General features: G+C 38.3%; 1 protein-coding gene across 9 annotated transcripts in view; it reads left to right on the top strand.

The window, feature by feature from the left end:
* dmd (dystrophin) overlaps nucleotides 1–18,940 on the top strand; it is a 177,924-nt gene that overhangs the window by 98,223 nt on the left and 60,761 nt on the right. For 8 of the 9 annotated variants that reach the window (XR_001858753.2, XM_017717729.2, XM_037543617.1 and 5 more), the window contains exons 55-61: nucleotides 3,226–3,415; nucleotides 7,231–7,403; nucleotides 8,196–8,352; nucleotides 13,062–13,179; nucleotides 14,611–14,879; nucleotides 17,072–17,218; nucleotides 17,669–17,747. Coding sequence is in view for 8 of the 9 variants with exons in the window: in XM_017717729.2 (XP_017573218.1) it covers nucleotides 3,226–3,415; nucleotides 7,231–7,403; nucleotides 8,196–8,352; nucleotides 13,062–13,179; nucleotides 14,611–14,879; nucleotides 17,072–17,218; nucleotides 17,669–17,747 (1,133 nt within the window). In the remaining variant the exon portion in view is untranslated. Of the gene's footprint in view, nucleotides 1–3,225; nucleotides 3,416–6,917; nucleotides 6,963–7,230; nucleotides 7,404–8,195; nucleotides 8,353–13,061; nucleotides 13,180–14,610; nucleotides 14,880–17,071; nucleotides 17,219–17,668; nucleotides 17,748–18,940 lie in introns of those variants that run through there. The other variant, XM_037543615.1, reaches the window with a different exon arrangement.

Here is an 18,940-nt window from a genome sequence, read left to right as displayed (position 1 = left end):
GAACTTGATGGCAGCAACGAATCTCAAAAAAGTTTGTCTATGTCTACCATTGTGTAGCACCACCTCTTCTTTTAACAACAATGTCTGGGAAGTGAGGAGACCAATTGCTGGAGTTCTGGGAGAGGAATGTGCTCCCATTCTTGTCTGACATAGGATTCTAGCTGCTCAACAGCCCTGAGTCTTCTTTGCCAGATTTTTTTTATTTCATGATGTGCTAAATGTTTTCTACTGATGAAAGATCTGGACTGCAGGCAGGCTAGTTCAGCACCTGGACTCTTCTTCCACAAAGCCATGCTGTTGTAATGGATTCAGTATGTAGCATTGTCTTGCTGAAGGACTGTATGCAAGGCCTTCCCTGAAAGAGATGTTGTCTGGATGGGAGCATATGTTGTTTTAAAACCACTGTATACTGTTCACTATTGATAGTGCCTTTCCAGATGTGTAAGCTGCCCACGCAATAGGCACTAATGCAACTCCATAACAAGCTGGATGGCCCCTCTCTTTGAAAGAATTTCAAATTTTAATTTGTCTAACCAAAGAACAGTTTTCCATTTTGCCTCAGTCAATTTTAAATGAGATTTGGCACAGAAAAGTTTCTGGATTGTGTTGATATAGATTCTTCTTGAATGATACAGTTTTAACTTGCCTTTGTGGATTGCACAGTGAACTGTGTCCACAGACAATTATTTCTGGAAGTGTTCCTAAACTCATCCAGTGATTTCCAGTACAGAATCATGCCTGTTTTCACTCAAGTGCCGTCTAAGGGCCTGAAGATTATAAGCATCTAATATTAACCATCGGACTTGTCCCTTGTGTGCAGAGATTTCTCTCCAGATTCTCTGAACCTTTTGATGATATTATGTACTGTGGATGGTGGAATATTCTTTGCAAATTTTACATTGAGGAACATTTTTCTGAAATTGTTCAACAATTTTTAAGACTCAGTTTTTTGCAAATTGGTGAACCTCTTCCGATCTTTGCTTCTGAGAGGCTCTGCCTCTCTAAAATGCTCTTTTTATACCCAATCATGTGAGTGTCACGATTGGCCCCTCCCAGTCACCCAAGTGCTTTTGTTTACATGTGCTTTCTTTGTTTTGATTCTTCCCTGTCCTGCCCCCTTGTTTCTTGACTCCGCCCCTGATTGTAACCACCTGTTTTCCACACGTGTCGTGTTAACCGTCATTATCCCTGTTGTATTTGAGCCCTGTGTTTTCCCTAGTCCGTTGCTGGTCTTTGTTTGAAGTGTATGGTATTGTTTGGTATTTGTTATTCTGGCCTTCGTTGTTTGTTGATCCTGTGCTCCTTTGTGTTATGTCTATCCCTCCTTTTCTCCGGCTCTGTCACCCTGGACTGTTTTGACCCCAAGTTTGGATTTGCCCATAATAAATCTCAATTCTCTTCGCACATGCATCCCCCTCATCATCGCTCCCCCATGTTACAGTAAGTTGCAAGTTGGTCCTCCAGCAGTTTTATATTAGTACCACTTTTCCAGCCTTTGTGGCCCTTGTCCCAACTTTTTTGAGATATGTTGCCGCCATCAAGTTTTAAAGGAGTTAATGTTTTTCATGAAATGGTAAAATGTGATATTTGTTCTATATTCTATTATGAATAAAATATGGGTGTGTGAAATTACAAATCATTGCATTCTGTTTTTTTTTACATTTATTTACATTTTGTACAGTGTCCAAACTTGTTTGGAATTGGTGTTGTATATTAGTGTATGTGTATAATTTGTTTACTTATTTATTGTATTACCAAATATGTCTGAGAGCATTTATAGAAAAGTCTCTTACAGCCTCTTACCGGAAACTTTACCGTTGGACTAGTGTAGATGCTGTTTTTTTCCTGTGATGCACACACACGCAAATAATCACACTTACAAATAAGGGCAAAGTTTGGTAACAGCACATTACATACACAATAAAACCAATGGGCAATTCTTGCTTCTGAATGATGAAATATGGTTATCAAATGCCACCTCTCCTTGACATCACAGTAAATACACTATATTGCCAAAAGTATTTGCTCATCTGTATTCACGCGCATATGAACTTGAGTGACTTCCCGTTCTTAATCTATGGGATTTAATATCATGTCGACCCACCCATTGCAGCTATAACAGCTTCAATTCTTCTGGTAAAGCTTTTTACAAGATTTAGGAGTGTGTTCATGGGAATTTTTGACCATTCTTCCAGAAGTGCATTTGTGGGGTCAGACACTGATGTTGGAAGAGAAGGCCTGGCTCCCAGTTTCATTCTAATTCATCCCAAAGGTGTTCTGTCAGGTTGAGCTCAGGACTCTGTGCAGGCCAGTCAAGTTCTTCCACACCAAACCTGCTCATCCATGTCTTTATGGACCTTGTGCACATTGTGTTCTGATGCACAATCATGTTGGAACAGGAAGGGGCCGTCCCCAAAGTTGGGAGCATGAAATTGTCCAAAATCTCTTGGTCTGCTGAAGCTTTAAGAGTTCCTTTCACTGGAACTAAGGGGCTGAGCCCAACTCATACCATAACCTCCACCAAATTTTACATTTGGCACAATGCAGTCAGACAAGTACCGTTTTCTTGGCAACCACTAAACCCAGACTTATCCATCAGATTGCCAGACGGAGAAGCACTGCTGTAGAGTCTAGTTGCGCCGCTTTACACCACTGCATTCAACACTTTGCATTACGCTTGGTGATGTAAGGCTTGGTTGCAGCTGCTCGGCCATGAAAACCCATTCCATGAAACTCTCTATGCACTGTTCTTGAGCTAATCTGAAGGCCACATTAAGCTTGGAAGTCTGTAGTGATTGACGCTGCAGAAAGTTGGCGACTTCTGCGCACTATGTCCCTCAGCATCCGCTGACCCTACCCTGTCATTTTACGTGGCCTACCACTACCACAAGCTACAGACAATTGACTGTGGAATTTTTAGTAGTGAGGAAATTTCATGACTGGACTTTCATTCATCCTATCATGGTACCACGCTGGAATTCAATGAGCTCCTGAGAGTGACCCATTCTGTCACAAATGTTTGTAGAAGCAGTCTGCATACCTAGGTGCTTGGTTTTATACACCTGTGGCCATGGAAATGATTGAACACCTGATTTCAATTATTTGGATGGGTGAGTGAATACCTTTGGCAATATAGTTTATATGTTACAATTAGCACTCTGTAAATTTACCTTTTTGTGCACACAGTGCAACTTTGAGTTGATTAGTATTATATTGCCTTTTTAGTGTAGCGGACAAGGAAGCGGATCTGGAGCCTAAACAGCGGCAATTGCAGCACTTTTACATAGACCTGGAAAAGTTCATTAATTGGCTTACTGAGGCAGAAACTACAGCAAATGTCTTGCAAGATGCTGCATACAAGCAACGTCCTCTGGATAACCCAGCCACAGTATGCCACTTACTAGAGCAATGGCAGGTAAGTACATAGCTTTTATTCAGTCTGACCATTTGAGTTGATAAACAAGGTGTGTAACTGATCATAGAAAAGTGCACTAGAATTGTTATCGCACCACATCTGTGATTTTTAAGATCTGTAAACTGATAATCTACCAAGGTGGCTTAACCCATCTTTAGACAAATTGTGCCAGATGTCATTGAGCATTGCACCTGTTAGACAGTTAATTGTAGAGAAATGTAAAAACAAATATATTAATAACACTAAAGAAAACAGAAAAGCCTGAAAAACACACATTTAGCAATTGTTTTTGTAATTTGGTAAATCAGAAATTAACTGTAAACCACACTTTGAAATGTCTATTTTAAATTTTAAAAATTTAATGTTTTTCACATTACAGTAGAAAGGTTTTTATTGCAGGCAGTCAATAGCAGAGGTACATAAAATTGACCTGAGTAGTTGAAGCAGGAGTATATGGTGCTTTGAATAAAAAGCTCAGGAACAATGGGGCCTGCTCAGGAGCTGATTAATTTGAGGGTTCACTCTATGCAGCGTCCAGTTCCAGGTCCATAGCTGCATCTTCACTTTTATTCTCTTAGCCCTCTTTCAATTCAAATTCATATTAGGGAGCACATAATAAAAGTAAAGACAAGGGGTAAACTGCTATTATATTGTTAACAGTGGATCTCTAATGACTATTAGATGCAAGTGATTTTGAAAATGGAGGTGCAAAGGTGGAGATTTAGCAGGATCAGACCCAGGCAAAACAGTCCAATCAACTGGTATATTGAGGCATGTGTTCACTTGGGTTGAGATCTGGTCACTTCGAAAGCCATAGCATATGATTTACACAATGTTCATACCCATTAAACCATTCAGTGACACCTTGTGCCTTGTGGAGGGGGGCATTGCCATTCTGGAAGAGACCATGCCAATTAGCATAGAAATGTTTCTTTGTTGGATCAAAGAGATCCAGACTTGGTACTGATTTGTAGTGACAGGTGGACCTAAACCATGGCAGCAAAATGTCCTCACAGTATAAAATAGCACTAGACCCCCTTACTGTAGGAGTAAGCATTCAAGTGGATTTAGAATAATAGTAACCAATGCATAAAAGGGACTACAGTGATGATAACAGTAACAAAGACAACAGTATCAGTTTGCTTACAGGACATTTATTGGTGATAGTATTCAAATAGAAAGATAATACATAACTGTATATGGCATTCTGAGTATACCTACAGGTGTAATGTTTGAACACCCCTGGTCAAATTACATACTTTATTTATTTTGAAGTAAAAAGAATTACATGCAACCTTTGCTATAATTAATCAAAAAAAGCATTTTTTTGCAAATGTTAATATAGTTACTTTGTTCGGTTGACTTAAAAATAGAGAAGATATAACAGCAGTTATATCTGGATTCTAGAGAAAAATTCTATAGAAAAAAATGTAATTGTAATTGTGCAAAGGTTTGGATGCCCTACAAAGTCAGTACTTATAACACCACTTTTGGCAGTTATCACAGCTTGCAAATACTTTGTTTTAGCCAGCTAGGAGTTTTCCTGTTCTTCCTTTTTCATTTTCACAACTCTTTTGCAGAACTCTTCTAGTTCTGCCATCTTACTACTGGCAAAGTTATCTGTTCATCAGATCCTGCTTCTTTTTCCTCTGAGTGTACCTTTCATGATTGTAGCCATTTTGGATCCTATTTTAACTTGATCACTTCCCAGCACCTGTTTGAAAAAGGCCTCTAGCATTTGTAGAAGTTGTTTTGCATATTTTGGATGTTAATGCAACCCATTCTGTGTCAGCTTTGTCATTTTTTTTGACATCCACAGTTTCCAGTAACTCATGCTTCGTAGGCATCATTTAACATCATTTTCAGATCTTCAGTCAGCTGTTTAGAGAAGCCCATGGGTTTTGAATAATAGCACAAGGTTTGAAGAGTCAGGCAATTAATTTGGAATATGATTTTTTTTCAAATTTCAAATATAAATTAACTGTATACAGTCTAATACAGAGGTTTGGGCACCCATAGTGAAATAACATGTTTTGATGATTTGCAAACAGAAAATAAGTTAACACATCCTCCACAGAGAATATACCTTTGTACAATTTAATGTGTTTTGCTGTTTATTTGCTGAAGCTGGCACACTGGGGAAAGAATAACATTTAAATTGTGGCATGTTTTTATTTTATTTTGCATGTTATTATTATTATTATTATTATTATATACATGTTAAATGCTGCAAATAAATAGAAATTATGCAATGACATTTGCATGTACATGTTTGTTTCCTGCAGAGAAATGTTCAGGTATAAAACATGTAATTTGACCAGGGGTGTACAAACATTTGCATAAGACTGTATGGGTGTTTCAGAACAGGAGTTCTCAAGCCAGTCTTTAGGGCCCCTGACAGACTGACAGTTTTGTTCTATCTTTATGTGGAAACTGGGACAGAGATACAACTACACCACTGAGTCAGCTGCAAAAGGACTTACAACCAGAGGCTGCAGTGAAAGTAATTCTGTTCAAGTAATTATTAGAGGTTGTGTAGATGTGTCAGTCTGTTAGCTATTTATGCATTTTGCATGCTAAAGCTGTTTTTAGAATTTGTTGCTATTTGTTTTGTTGCCATTATACCTCCTGCCTGTTGGACAGGTAAAATGTTGCTATAATGTCCGGCATTTGGAGCAAGGACTGCAGTTTAATATAAAATAAAAATAATTTATACTGTAATGTCTTAACATTTTATTTTATATGTACAGTTTTAGAACAAACACCAAGAAAACAAGTCTTGTTGAAAGTACAGGTAGCAGAGGGGCATAGCACAGCCTAAACTCTTAGTCAAGAGTAAGCACAGTTAATTCTGTAAAATAAAAGTTTAAATACCATTACAAAAAAGTTTTCATAGTGCAAAAGCTGCAGTTCATAAGACTATTTTATTTCTGAGTTCTGGATAATACTGCATTAGAACAACTTAGTACATCCAGCATATATCAGCATAAGAACTGAAGTTTAGATTTCACTGTTTAATGCACAACATTTCAGAAAACCTAGGAACATATAGATCCATCAAGGTTTTACTTGCATGTAACTGAGTAAATGTAACTAGTTAATAGGAATATGAGAAGTGACAAGCTGTTTGTCTGGGACATCATGCACAGGAGCTGGAATGACAGCTATGTGTGCTTGGCAACAAAACATAGAAATAGCTAAATATGAAGAGGCAGACAAAACTTGTAGGATGTGAAGAGAAGCTTCTGTTCTTTCAGAAACCAGTACTGACCCTTTCCAAAGTAGCTGTGCCCACACTCTCTGTGAACAACAGCTCCAGTGTACTTGCCTCAACAGGCATTCTGAAGCCTGCAAACACATGGAAGTAGAATACCTTCTTTCACAGCTTACTGTCTCTCACTTTGTCAGTCTCGCTTCCATACTATCTCAGTTTGCTCTCTCTTATGCACGTGTACGTGGCAGGGAACTCAAGCATCTGCACATACTATTTTCATCTGATGTGTCTCATTCTGTGGAAATGTTACACAGGAAGACATATCACATTAAGGTCTGGACTTTATCGCTCTATTGTTTGGTATATTTCAATAACTGCTGTTTTCTGTGCTGATGGAAATACTTGTAAATGACATACAGTAAGTATATTCATGCGGAAAAATACTGTAGTTATCATTGTTATCATTGTTTTTGAAAGTGTATTAATAGTTCAAACATATATTTGAACTATTAATGTTTATATATAACAATAAAATATGTAGTTTTAAGTAACATGACAAAAATGAATATGGTAACTAAAAACTCTTTGATAATACCCACAGGATCTCAAGATGGAGATTGATGCCCACACAGATATGTACCATTCACTAGATGAAAATGGACAACGCATAATGGCATCATTGGAAGGGACAGATGGTGCTTTAATGCTTCAAAAACGGCTTGACAACATGGGACAGCGGTGGCATGACTTGCGTAAAAAAGTTATTAATATGAGGTAGGATTTATTTATTAATTAAATTCTGCATTTTTGTTTCATGGGACATTACAAGCTCTGAGACACTGTCTGGGAGTTAGGTACTAGTTACCATGTATTTAATACATGATTACAGAGTAACTATGTTACTATTACATTAATATCTTGTAATTAATTAAAAACATATTTTACTTAATATTTTAAAGTTAGTTGCTTTTGGGACATATTTGTGTTAAACTTGTGCATAAGCATACTGTACAGCTTACTTTAGAGGTGCTGTGTATTCTGCAACCTCACCTACCTGTGGTCCATTACAAGAGCCTATTTTATCAATATAACTATGACCAAGGCATTTGAGATAAATGGGGAGAAAGTCCAAATGTATTTTTTTTAAGCTTGAATTAAATTGTTTAAGATAGCATGAACATACAATACATCTTTAGTCTTATAATGACATGCTTATTTATTTTCTTTTTTCCAAATTCACTGTTCTATTTTAATGTTTTTTTTTTTATTCATATTGCTTTTGATGTATTATTATTTTGCTATCCACTGTCAATCAGGAGAAGATGGGTTTCCCTTTTAAGTCTTAGTTCCTCTCAGAGTCTCTGATCTTGTGGAGTTTTTCCTTGTCACAGTCACCACTGGCTTCTCTATTTGCCTTGTACCCACATTTTCTGTAAAGCTGTTTTGTGGCAACACCCATTGTAAAAAGCACAACATAAATACAATTTGAATTTAATTTGATTTCATTTAGTTATTGAATCATATGTGCTTGGTAATGTGTTACATTTTGTCCCATTATGTGTCTAGGCCTCACTTGGATGCCAGCATGGAGCAGTGGAAGCATTTTCACATGTCCTTACAAGAGTTGCTCCACTGGCTACAGCTTAAGAAGGAGGATCTGGATCAACAGAAACCAGTGGGGGGTGATGTACCAACTGTGCAACAGCAACTGATCACACACAAGGTTATTCACCAATATATAGTCTTCATAAATCTGAAAAAATCCTTTAAAATCCTTTAATGTTCAAGTCTTTGTGATAATTTAAATATTTCTTAGTGGATTTTTTGGTTTTCCAAGTAAGGTGGTGTATTGTTTGAAGGAGTGGTGGGGTCAGTCAGACAGTATAGACCAGGGAGCAAGCTTACAATAATGTACATTAGAACTAAATACAATGGCTCCTGAGGGGCACAACCGTCTAAGCGTTGGCCCTCTCATCAGGAGATCGCGGGTTTGATCCCTAGTGATCTGGGTGGTTAGGATGGCCCCACTTCTCCTCCCATCACTCAACGTGATGCCAGTCAGTGCAGGCGTCTGTTAGCTGACGTAACAGATCTGGTGGTTGGCACTTTCCTCTGAGTGCTTTCGACTGTCCCGTGACGTTGCGTAAGCGGCAGTTCGAAAAGAAGCGGTGGTTGGTTTCACAGGTCTCGGAGGAAGCCTGTGCTAGCCTTCACCCTCCTAGTGTTGGTAGCCTCGTGTGATTGAGGGAGTCCTAAGTAGTGGGTTGAATTGGAGACGACTAAATTGGGGAGAAAAATTAGGTAAAAAAAAAAAAAAAAAAAAAAGTAAATAAATACAAAATACAATAAAATCAGAGCATAAATAAATTGTGCACAAAAGTAGCAGTAAGGTTTTTTTAATTAATGAAAACACAATATAGCATAATAATACATACAAATAGACCTAAAAACAGTAAAAAAAAAAAACAGTAACAAGATTTTTTTTAATATTTACTGCTAATGGATGACTCAAGGAGATTTTAGACATAAAATCACAGTGTATTGTTTATTTGTATTTATTCTAATTTTACTGTTTTCTTGTGTAAGAAGTAAATGCTTACAATAAACAGTGGGGGTGGGAAGTGTGTGTGTGTGTGTGTGTGTGTGTGTGGTGTGTGGTGTGTGGTCTATATTTACCCTATATGCACCCAATAGTACAAAGTCATAGATGAACTATACCCAAGGTTCCCAACATTTCCAACATCAGTTCCCATGACCCACTAGATTTAATGAACCTTTTTAAATACAAAGAAATAGAATAACGTAATCAACAAATAGAAAAATATAATCAACCTATTGAATTTTGCTTGACTGCATAATATAACACAGCATAGACATTTTAAAAAATTCAGCACTTCTCTGACTCACCTAATTAAATGGCTGGTGTTGAATGGAAGCTGTCAAGCGCTAGGTGTCAGGCTGAGGAGAGGAAAGTTGCAAACGGAGATATGTCTCAGTTTGATAGATGTACAACCCCAATTCCAAAAAAGATGTGGTGCTGTGTAAAATGTAAGTAAATGTAAATAAAAACAGAAATGTTATGATTTGCAAATCTCATAGACCCATATTTTATTCACAGTAGACTATAGAACACACATCAGATGTTGAAAGTTAGATATTTTACCACTTCATGAAAGACATTAACTCATTTAGAACTTGAATAATTTCAGAAAAATTTTCTTCAACATAAAATTGTAAAGACTTTGGATATCCCACCATCTACAGTACATAATATCAAAATATTCAGAGAATCTGGAGAAAGCTAATTTAAAATGGACTGAGGCATAATGGTAAACTGTTCTATGGTCAAATTAATCAAAATCTGACGTTATTTTTGGAAACCACAGACCTTTCACTGATAGAAAATACAGTGGTATAAAACAGTGTTTGCCCCCTTCCTGATTTCTTCTTTTGCATGTTTGTCACAGTTAAATGTTTCAGATCACCAAACAAATTTAAATATTAGACAAAGACAATACAAGTAAACACAAAATGCAGTCTATAAATGAAGGTATTTATTATTAAGGGAAAAAGAAATCCAAACCTACAGGGCCCTGTGTGAAAAAGTGATTGCCCCTAAACCTAATAACTGGTTGGGCCAGCCTTAGCAGCAACAACTGCAATCAAGCATTTGCGATAACTGACAATGAGTTTTTTACAGCGCTGTGGGGGAAGTTTTGCTCATTTTTGCAGAATTGTTGTAATTCAGCCACATTGGAGAGTTTCCGAGCATGAACTGCCTTTTAAGGTCATGCAACAGCATCTGAGTTGGATTCAGGTCAGGGCTTTGACTAGGCCACTCCAAAGTCTTAATTTTGTTTTTCTTAAGCCATTCAGAGGTGGACTTGCTGGTGTGTTTTGGATTATTGTCCTGCTGCAGAACCCAAGTACGCTTCAGCTTGAGGTCAAAACAGATAGCCGGACATTCTCCTTCAAGATGTTTGGTAGACAGCAGAATTCAGGAGGCAGTCGTGGGCTGGAGGTTAGGGAACCAGCCCTGTGACTGGAAGGTTGCTGGTTCGATCCCCTTGGCTGACAGTCCATGACTGAAGTGACCTTGAGCAAGGCACTTAACCCCCAATTGCTCCCTGGGCACCATGGATAGGGCTGCTCACTGCTCAGGGCAAGTGTGCTCACTGCTCCCTAGTGTGTGAGTTCACTGGTGTGCATGTATGTGGGTGTTTCACTGCATGGATGGGTTAAAAGCAGAGGTCTAATTTCACAGTGTGAAGTCTTCCAGGTCCTGATGCAGCAAAACCATCAGAGCACCAAGAAGCCCCATCACACTACCACCACCATATTTTACTGTTGGTATGATGTTCCTTTTCTGAAATGCTGTGTTACTTCTGCGCCAGATGTAATGGGACATACACCTTCCAAAAAGTTAAACTTTTGTCTCATCAGTCCAGAGTATTCTTCCAAAAGTCTTGGGGATCATCAAGATGTTTTCTGGAAAAACTGCGACGAGCCTTTGTTCTTTTTGCTCAGCAGTGATTTTTTTGTCTTTGAACTCTGCCATGCTGGTCATTTTTGCCCAGTCTGTTTCTCTGTTTCGCCATTTGTGGTTAGTGGCTCTCACTGTGGTTCAGTGGAGTCCCAAAGCTTTAGAAATGGCTTTATAACCATTTCCAGACTGATAGATCTCAATTACTTTAGTTCTCATTTGTTCCTAAATTTTTTTTTTGGATCGCAACATGATGTCTAGCTTTTGAGGATCTTTTGGTCTACTTCACTTTGTCAGGCAAGTCCTTTTTAAGTGATTTCCTGATTGAGAACAGGTGTGTCAGTAATCAGGCCTGGGTGTGGCTAGGGAAATTGAACTCAGCTTTCCAACGATGTGATAAACCACGGTTAATTTGGGGGGGGGGGGGGGCAGTCGTTTTTTCACACAGGGCCCTATAGGTTTGGATTTCTTTTTCCCTTAATAATAAAGACCTTCATTTATAAACTGTATTTTGTGTCTACTTGTGTTGTCTTTGTCTAATATTTAAATTTTTTTGGTGATCTGAAACATGCAAGTGTGACAAACATGCAAAAAAAGAAGAAATCAGGAAGGGGCGAAACACTTTTTCACACCACTGTATTTGGTGCAACCTAAAATGAAAAATCTAACAAAGAAGACCCAGGACTGTTGAGCAGCTTGAGTCCTACATCAGACAAGAATGGGACAGCATTCCTCTACCAAAAATCTAGCAATTGGTCTCCTCACTTCCCAGACTGGTGTTAAAAGAAGAAGGGGTGCTAAACAATGGTATACATGGCCCTGTTCAGAGGTGTAAAATTCAGGTCCCGAAGGTAAAAATCCTTCCCTGGATTTTGTTCCAATGGTCTGGATTCTCTAGTTAGAGCTGTCTAGGCAGTTGGAACAAAATCTTGGGAAGGATTTTTACTTTCTGGACCTGAATTTTACACCTCTGGCCCTGTCCCAACTTTTTGACCAGTGCTGCTCCTGTCAAGTTCTTACTGTTTTTCATGATGTGGTAAATATCTCACCTTCAACATCTGATATGTGTTCTATGTTCTATTGTGGATAGAAATATGGATCTACTAGATTTGCAAATCATTACATTCTGTTTTTATTTAAATTTATTTGAATTCTACACAGTGTACCAACTTGTTTGGAATTGGTGTTTTAGATACATACTCTGTATATTTAGTCTCCAAGCGCACAGTTTCTACTAACTTGGACCCTACAACTATGTACTCACTGTTGTATTTTCTTTGCTTTGGTTTATGATTGGTTTCCTTGTTTTTCTGAGTTTGATACACTGAGGCGGCCTCGCTTGTAGATGCCCAGATTTCCTTTTTGAAAGACCCTGTTTTTTACCAGTTGTCCACATTGAATTAATAAATTCTGTGTGATCGAAAAGAGCAATGTTTTACATTGACTTGAACTGTAAATATAAATATTTAACCACTAAATTTTATAGTAAAAAAAAGAAAACTAACACCTTTGGCACTCAAGCCATGTTAAAAACCACTGAACTATGCGATATAAAGTACATGGCACAAAGATCAGTAATATCAAATAAATAGTATAAAGCTAATATAAAATAGTATAAATAGTATTTTTTTTGTTTTTTTGTTTTTTAAGTGAAACAGGCCTGGAGATGTAACAAGTGTTCAGAGTGTAGCCTACATTCATTTACAACTAAGCTAACACTATGTATAAATGATAAATACAGGGACAAAAAACATCATGTAGGCTATAGCAAGTAAAACTAAAGATGCTTCGAGAAGTTTAATTATTACATCTTGGAGCCCTAAATCAAAATCAGATTAAATTCCCACCCTACCATTACTGTGAGTGGTCTAAACATTATCAGTGAGGTGCTGTGAAAGAGACAACAACAGCTTTTCACCATTGTTGCATAACTTAGCATTTTCTTATAGGCCTTTAGGAGGGAACTGAATACAATGGAGCCATCAGTCAAAGGAGCGCTTGAGAATGTGAAGAGTTTCCTGATTGAGATGCCTAGTGAAGAGGCTAAACAGAGGCCTGGTCAAAGAGGTATGTCTTTGTTTTAACCAGGAACCAAGGGAACCAACTCTGCTTTACTGTTTATAAGACAGCTATTTTTATTATAATACTAGGTGTTTGCTGTGCCGTACAGCCACCATGAATATTGAGTTATTAAAATTGTTTGTTATATTTGCTGTACATTCATGCACTGTGAAATAAATATTAAGTAGAGGAATGAGGCAAAAGTAGTATAAGGTTACAAATAAAAAATAAATATGGGTACACCTATGTTATTCTTATGTCTGTTTGGGAAATATTTTTCTTATTAGTTTTGGGGAGATCATTTATTCACTGGGCTTTCCTACAGAGACTATTATTGTAAGGCGGGGCTAGCCTGCTTGGGGGTGGGGGGGTCCAGCAAGCTGAGGCTAAGAGTGGAGAGGAAAGTTTCGCTTAGAGAGCAAACTGTCAGTAATAGTTCTCTGTGTGTACAGTGTGGCTGGGCCAACCTTACTCTCTTAATAAAGCACAACAACATGTACAAAAGCTGTGTCTTATTCTCTAGTGGTAAACATTACATTTGGTGTCAGAAGTTGGATGGTGTAGATCTTCCTGATACCAAGCCGTTTGCACATGGCAACAAACTCTTTGGATTTGAATTTGCGCCCTTGGTCGCTATGGATGGTCTGAAGAACCACAAACCTACTGAATTTCCGCTCAACCAAGGCATGGAAAACAGTCTTAGCCTCTTGCTCTGGCAGTGCATAGGCCTCTGTCCATTTGGTGAAATAGTCCATGGCAGACAACACAAATCAATTTCTCCCAGCACTGTAAACAGTTGCAACACTGGAAGGACTGGAAACAGTTCTACTATGTCAACTCCAACCCAGTGCATGGGCTCACCCACAGAGAAACTGCTGCTAATAAACTCGGGTCTGTCTTTGGGTCCTTTGAGTGCAGTATGCAGGTCACACCTTCTGCAAAAGTCCTCTTCATCCCTTCATATGTGTTTATATTTTGGGAGGCAGAGACGAATGGCAGGGGTCAGCTAGCTGAGAGTGGAGAGGAAAGCAAAAGTTTGCTGTGTGTATGTGGCTGAGCCAACTTCAGCCTGTTAATACAGCACTTGTGTATAAGCTGTGTTAGAACACATCTCTGTATATAATGTAAGGTAGGTGTGAAATGTCTAGAAATAGATTAGGATTGGTTCTCATGAAGCTAAATATAGATTTTCCCAAGTATTCAAAGTGGAAGGTGGTGATCACAGCAGAATGTTCAATGACACATTGAAGGGTCTCCAAGGTAGTGAAGCAGATACGGAGGACAAGCAGAAATGCAACAGGAACCCCATTTGTAGTGCCATATCAGGAGGCGGAGCAGTTGAACAGCTCAGCAGAGAAACACAACATATTGTTGACTCTGTTCTTTATTTATTTATTTTTTGCAATGACAGTAATTTCTTGTTACTGTGTTCCCCAGACATCCGCACAGAAGAGAGAGTTCAAAATGTGGAGCGTATATTGCGCAAGGAGGCAGAGGATGTAACCACACAATGGAAGGTACTGGGTCCAGCTGCAGTTGAGTGGCAGCGACAGCTGGAACTAGCATTGGAAAGGCTGATGGAACTTCAGGATGCAGAGGAACAGTTAGATTTCAAGCTTCAGCAAGCTGAGATGGTCAAGGACTCCTGGGACCCAGTTGGAGACTTGCTTGTTGACAATCTGTGTAAACAAATAGACATAGTTAAGGTTAGTGGTTTACATCACATTTTCTTTCATTCATGGATATTGATGGCAGGAAAAGGAGTGTGGAAGTTAGGGTGGAGCAAGTACTGAGTGAAACACAGTGTAACTGTTAAGATATTGCATATACACTATATAACCAAAAGTATTGGTTTGTGTGCCTCCATACACATGAATGAGTGAGATGCCATTCTTAATTCATAGGGTTTAATATGATGTCAGCCCACCCTTTGCAGCTATAACAGCTTCAACTCTTCTGGGAAGGCTTTCTGCAAGGTTTAGGAGCGTGTTTATGGGAATTTTGACCATTCTTCCAGAAATACATTTGTGAGGTCAGACACTGATGTTGGACGAGAAGGCCTGGCTCACAGTCTCTGTTTTAATTCATCCCAAAGGGATGTGAATGTCTGTGAATGAATGGATCACTCAGGAGCTCAGTGAATTCCAGCATGGTACCGTGATAGGATACCACGTGTGCAGTCATGAAATTTTCTCACTACTAAATATTCCACAGTCAATTGTGAGTGGTATTATAACAAAGTGGATGCGATTGGGAACATCAGCAACTTAGCCATAAAGTAGTAGGCCACGTAAAATGACAGAGCGGGGTCAGCGGATGCTGAGGCGCATAGTGCCCAGAGGTCAGCAACTTTCTCCTCTTGGTAAAATTGCTTCAGCAATTAAATTGAATGAAGGCCATTTGTAAATATTAGTTTTGAATTTATTGCACAGATGCTCAATGAGATTGGTGTTTGAAATTTGGGTGAGGTACTTCAGAGCATTTTGATTTTTTTAATTTTAAGCTATTCCAACAGTATGTTTAGGATGTTAGGTTAACAGTATGTTTGGATGTTGAAAGATGAATTGTAGATTACAGCACATTTTCTTCCAGCATTTTTTATGGTTAGCTCCATCCCCTTTTCCTTATATCTTTCCTTATATCAGTTTTCCAGTCCCTACCACAGAAAAGCATGCCCAAAACACGATTCAACATTCTCCACACTTCAGTCTAGGCATATTCTCAGTGAAATGTGTTCTTTTAGGTTGGCATTAAATATTGCACTTAGAATTAAGCCAAAAAGCTCAGTTTTGGTCTCCTCAGAACATTGAATTTTCTTCCAAATTGTTGTGTCTATTACATGCCACAAACTTTAGCTGAAATAAAAATGAGTTGGTGTTTTATTTTTGTCTAGGACCCACTTATTAATCTCAACCCCCTGAATGTCACAAAATCTAAATTTTGGGAGGTCCCTAAAAATAAACGTATGATGTTGTGCTGAAAAATAGATGCTCAAATACAATTTTAGAAAAAGATAATTGGCTCAGGGTGGTGCTGTAGTAAATTAATTCACCCAATTGATCCATCATAGCCTAGCAAATGTAACTGCCTAGGATACCTCTAAAACATTCACAATAGCTTGCTGCTATGGTGAGTGAGTTAGTAGCCAGCCAATGCTGGAGCACCCAGCCAACATGGGATTCTCTGAATCCTGGGAGGTATTTTTCACATTGATCTCAACATAGGCTTTTTTCGTGGCAGCTTTCTTTAGCAATGTTCCCCAATCTTTATTGTGCAGTGATCATGATTATAGTGCATAGGGTACTTTGTTTTGACAAACAAGGTGTTGGTAGGAATTTTGATCCCTTGAAAAATTCATGCATATTTTGCATCACCTCAATTGCCTTACCATGACCTAAAAAACCCTACCAATTATAGTGTAATCTCCATAAACATACATGTTTATCCAATTATAGATCTTGGTGTTTCCTTGTGCGATATTTACTTTGTTTTTTACCCATGCCAAACAAGAGATGTGGACTTTGGTTTTGGTTGGCAGCATTCTCGTTTGAATTCAGGACACACTTTTATTACCCTAACTACCTTTTTAGAAACATTTGCCTAGAAGGGGCCTACTGCAGGACTGACAGAATGCAAGATGCATTCCTCCTGCTGTTGTATCTAAGTCTGTAGTTAATTACTTAAACAGTCTTTCATTCAGCCATAGAATTATATGCAACAAAAAAGTACCACCCTGTAATAGAATATTCAAGGTAGTAAAATACTTGATATATAAGCTCTGTGTATAGCCACATAATAAATAGCCATATAATAAAATTATGGCTCATACAAATGAAGTTATTGTTCTGTAGATGTTTCCTGTAATAGCACTTAAACTAAGCTTTCTTTAACTGAACAGGCATTCCAGGAAGAAATAGCTCCCATTCAGGATAATGTAAATCAAGTCAACAAACTGGCCTCTACATTTAAAACTCCGGGTGTTCAGCTCTCACCAGACAACCTTAACAGAATTGAGGACCTCAATATGAGATGGAGACTTCTGCAGGTAATTATTATACTGCAATATTTTGGGCAATAAGCAGTGAGTTCAGCTCTCTTAGGATAACATTAATTTGGTCTGGATATAACTATGTTAAGATTAAGATTTAAACCATTTTATTTAAACATTTTGTTGTCAGCTTGGTACCTCTAATGTATCACAAAATAACAGTCTCAAGGATAGCTAGCATAGCAGGCAAGGTAGGTATCTGAACAGAAAGAAATATTATTTGAAATAAGAAAGGTGGCAAAAATGTTGCAGTAGATAGGTGTAATGCAGCGTACATATGTTTGCAAGACAAGTTAAGGACATACCATATGACAATGGAAATAAATTTTGTGATTGACTTGATGTTTCATTTTTTTCAAGTGTGTCTAATTTGCCTTACCACCATACTATTTTCCTCACTGAAGGTGTTGATTCCTTCTTAAAACTATGTATTATGTCTTTCTTTAGATCTCAATTGAAGGACATCTGACCCACCTTACCGAAGCCCAGAGAGACTTAGGACCCCATTCTCAAAATTTTCTACAAGGTGAAAGACTATTTTTAGTGTTATTACAACCCAATTCCAATGAAGTTGGGACGTTGTGTAAAACATAAATAAAAACAGAATATGATGATTTGCAAATCCTTTTCAACCTATATTCAATTGAATACACTACAAAGACAAAATATTTAATGTTCAAACAGATAAACTTTATTGCTTTTTGCAAATATTCACTCATTTTGAATTTGGTGCCTGCAACATGTTCCAAAGAAGTTGGGAGAGGTGCAACAAAAGACTGGGGAAAGTTTAGGAATACTCAAAAAACACCTGTTTGGAACATTCCACAGGTGAACAGGTTAATTAGAAACAGGTGAGTGTCATGATTGGGTATAAAGGGAGCATCCCTGAAAGGCTCAGTCGTTCACAAGCAAGGACGGGGTGAGGTTCACCACTTTGTGAACAACTGCATGAGCAAATAATCCAACAATTTAAGAACGTTTCTCAACATGCAATTGCAAGGAATTTAGGGATTTCATCATCTACAGTCCATAGTATCATCAAAAGATTCAGAGAATCTGGAGAAATCTCTGCAAGTAAGAGGCAAGGCAGAAAAGTAACATTGAATGCCCGTGACCTTCGATCCCTCAGACGGCACTGCATTAAATACCGACATCATTCTGTAACGGATATTACCACATGGGCTCAGGAACACTTCAGAAAATCATTGTCAGTGAACACAGTTTTGCTCCATCTACAAGTGCAAGTTAAAACTCTGCCATGCAAAGCGAAAACCATATATCAACAACACCCAGGAACGCCGCCGGCTTCTCTGGGCCTGAGCTCATCTAAGATGGACTGATGCAAAGTGGAAAAGTGTCCTGTGGTCTGACGAGTCCACATTTCAAATTGTTTTTGGAAATCATGGAAGTCGTGTCCTCCAGGCCAAAGAGGAAAAGGACTGTCCGTATTGATATCAGCGCAAAGTTCAAAAGCCAGCATCTCTGATGGTATGGGGGTGTGTGAGTGCCCATAGCATGGGTAACTTGCACATCTGTGAAGGCACCATTAATGCTGAAAGGTACATCCAGGTTTTGGAGCAACATATGCTGCCAAAAATACGACAACGGAGACCCCGAACTGTTGAGCAACTGAAGTTGTACATCAAGCAAGAATGGGAAAGAATTCCACCTACAAAGCTTCAACAATTAGTGTCCTCAGTTCCCAAACACTTATTGAGT

The sequence above is a fragment of the Pygocentrus nattereri genome, chromosome 12 (genome assembly GCF_015220715.1).
Source record: "Pygocentrus nattereri isolate fPygNat1 chromosome 12, fPygNat1.pri, whole genome shotgun sequence".
Lineage (NCBI taxonomy): Eukaryota > Metazoa > Chordata > Actinopteri > Characiformes > Serrasalmidae > Pygocentrus > Pygocentrus nattereri.
This window is presented reverse-complemented; position numbering and strand designations above follow the sequence as displayed.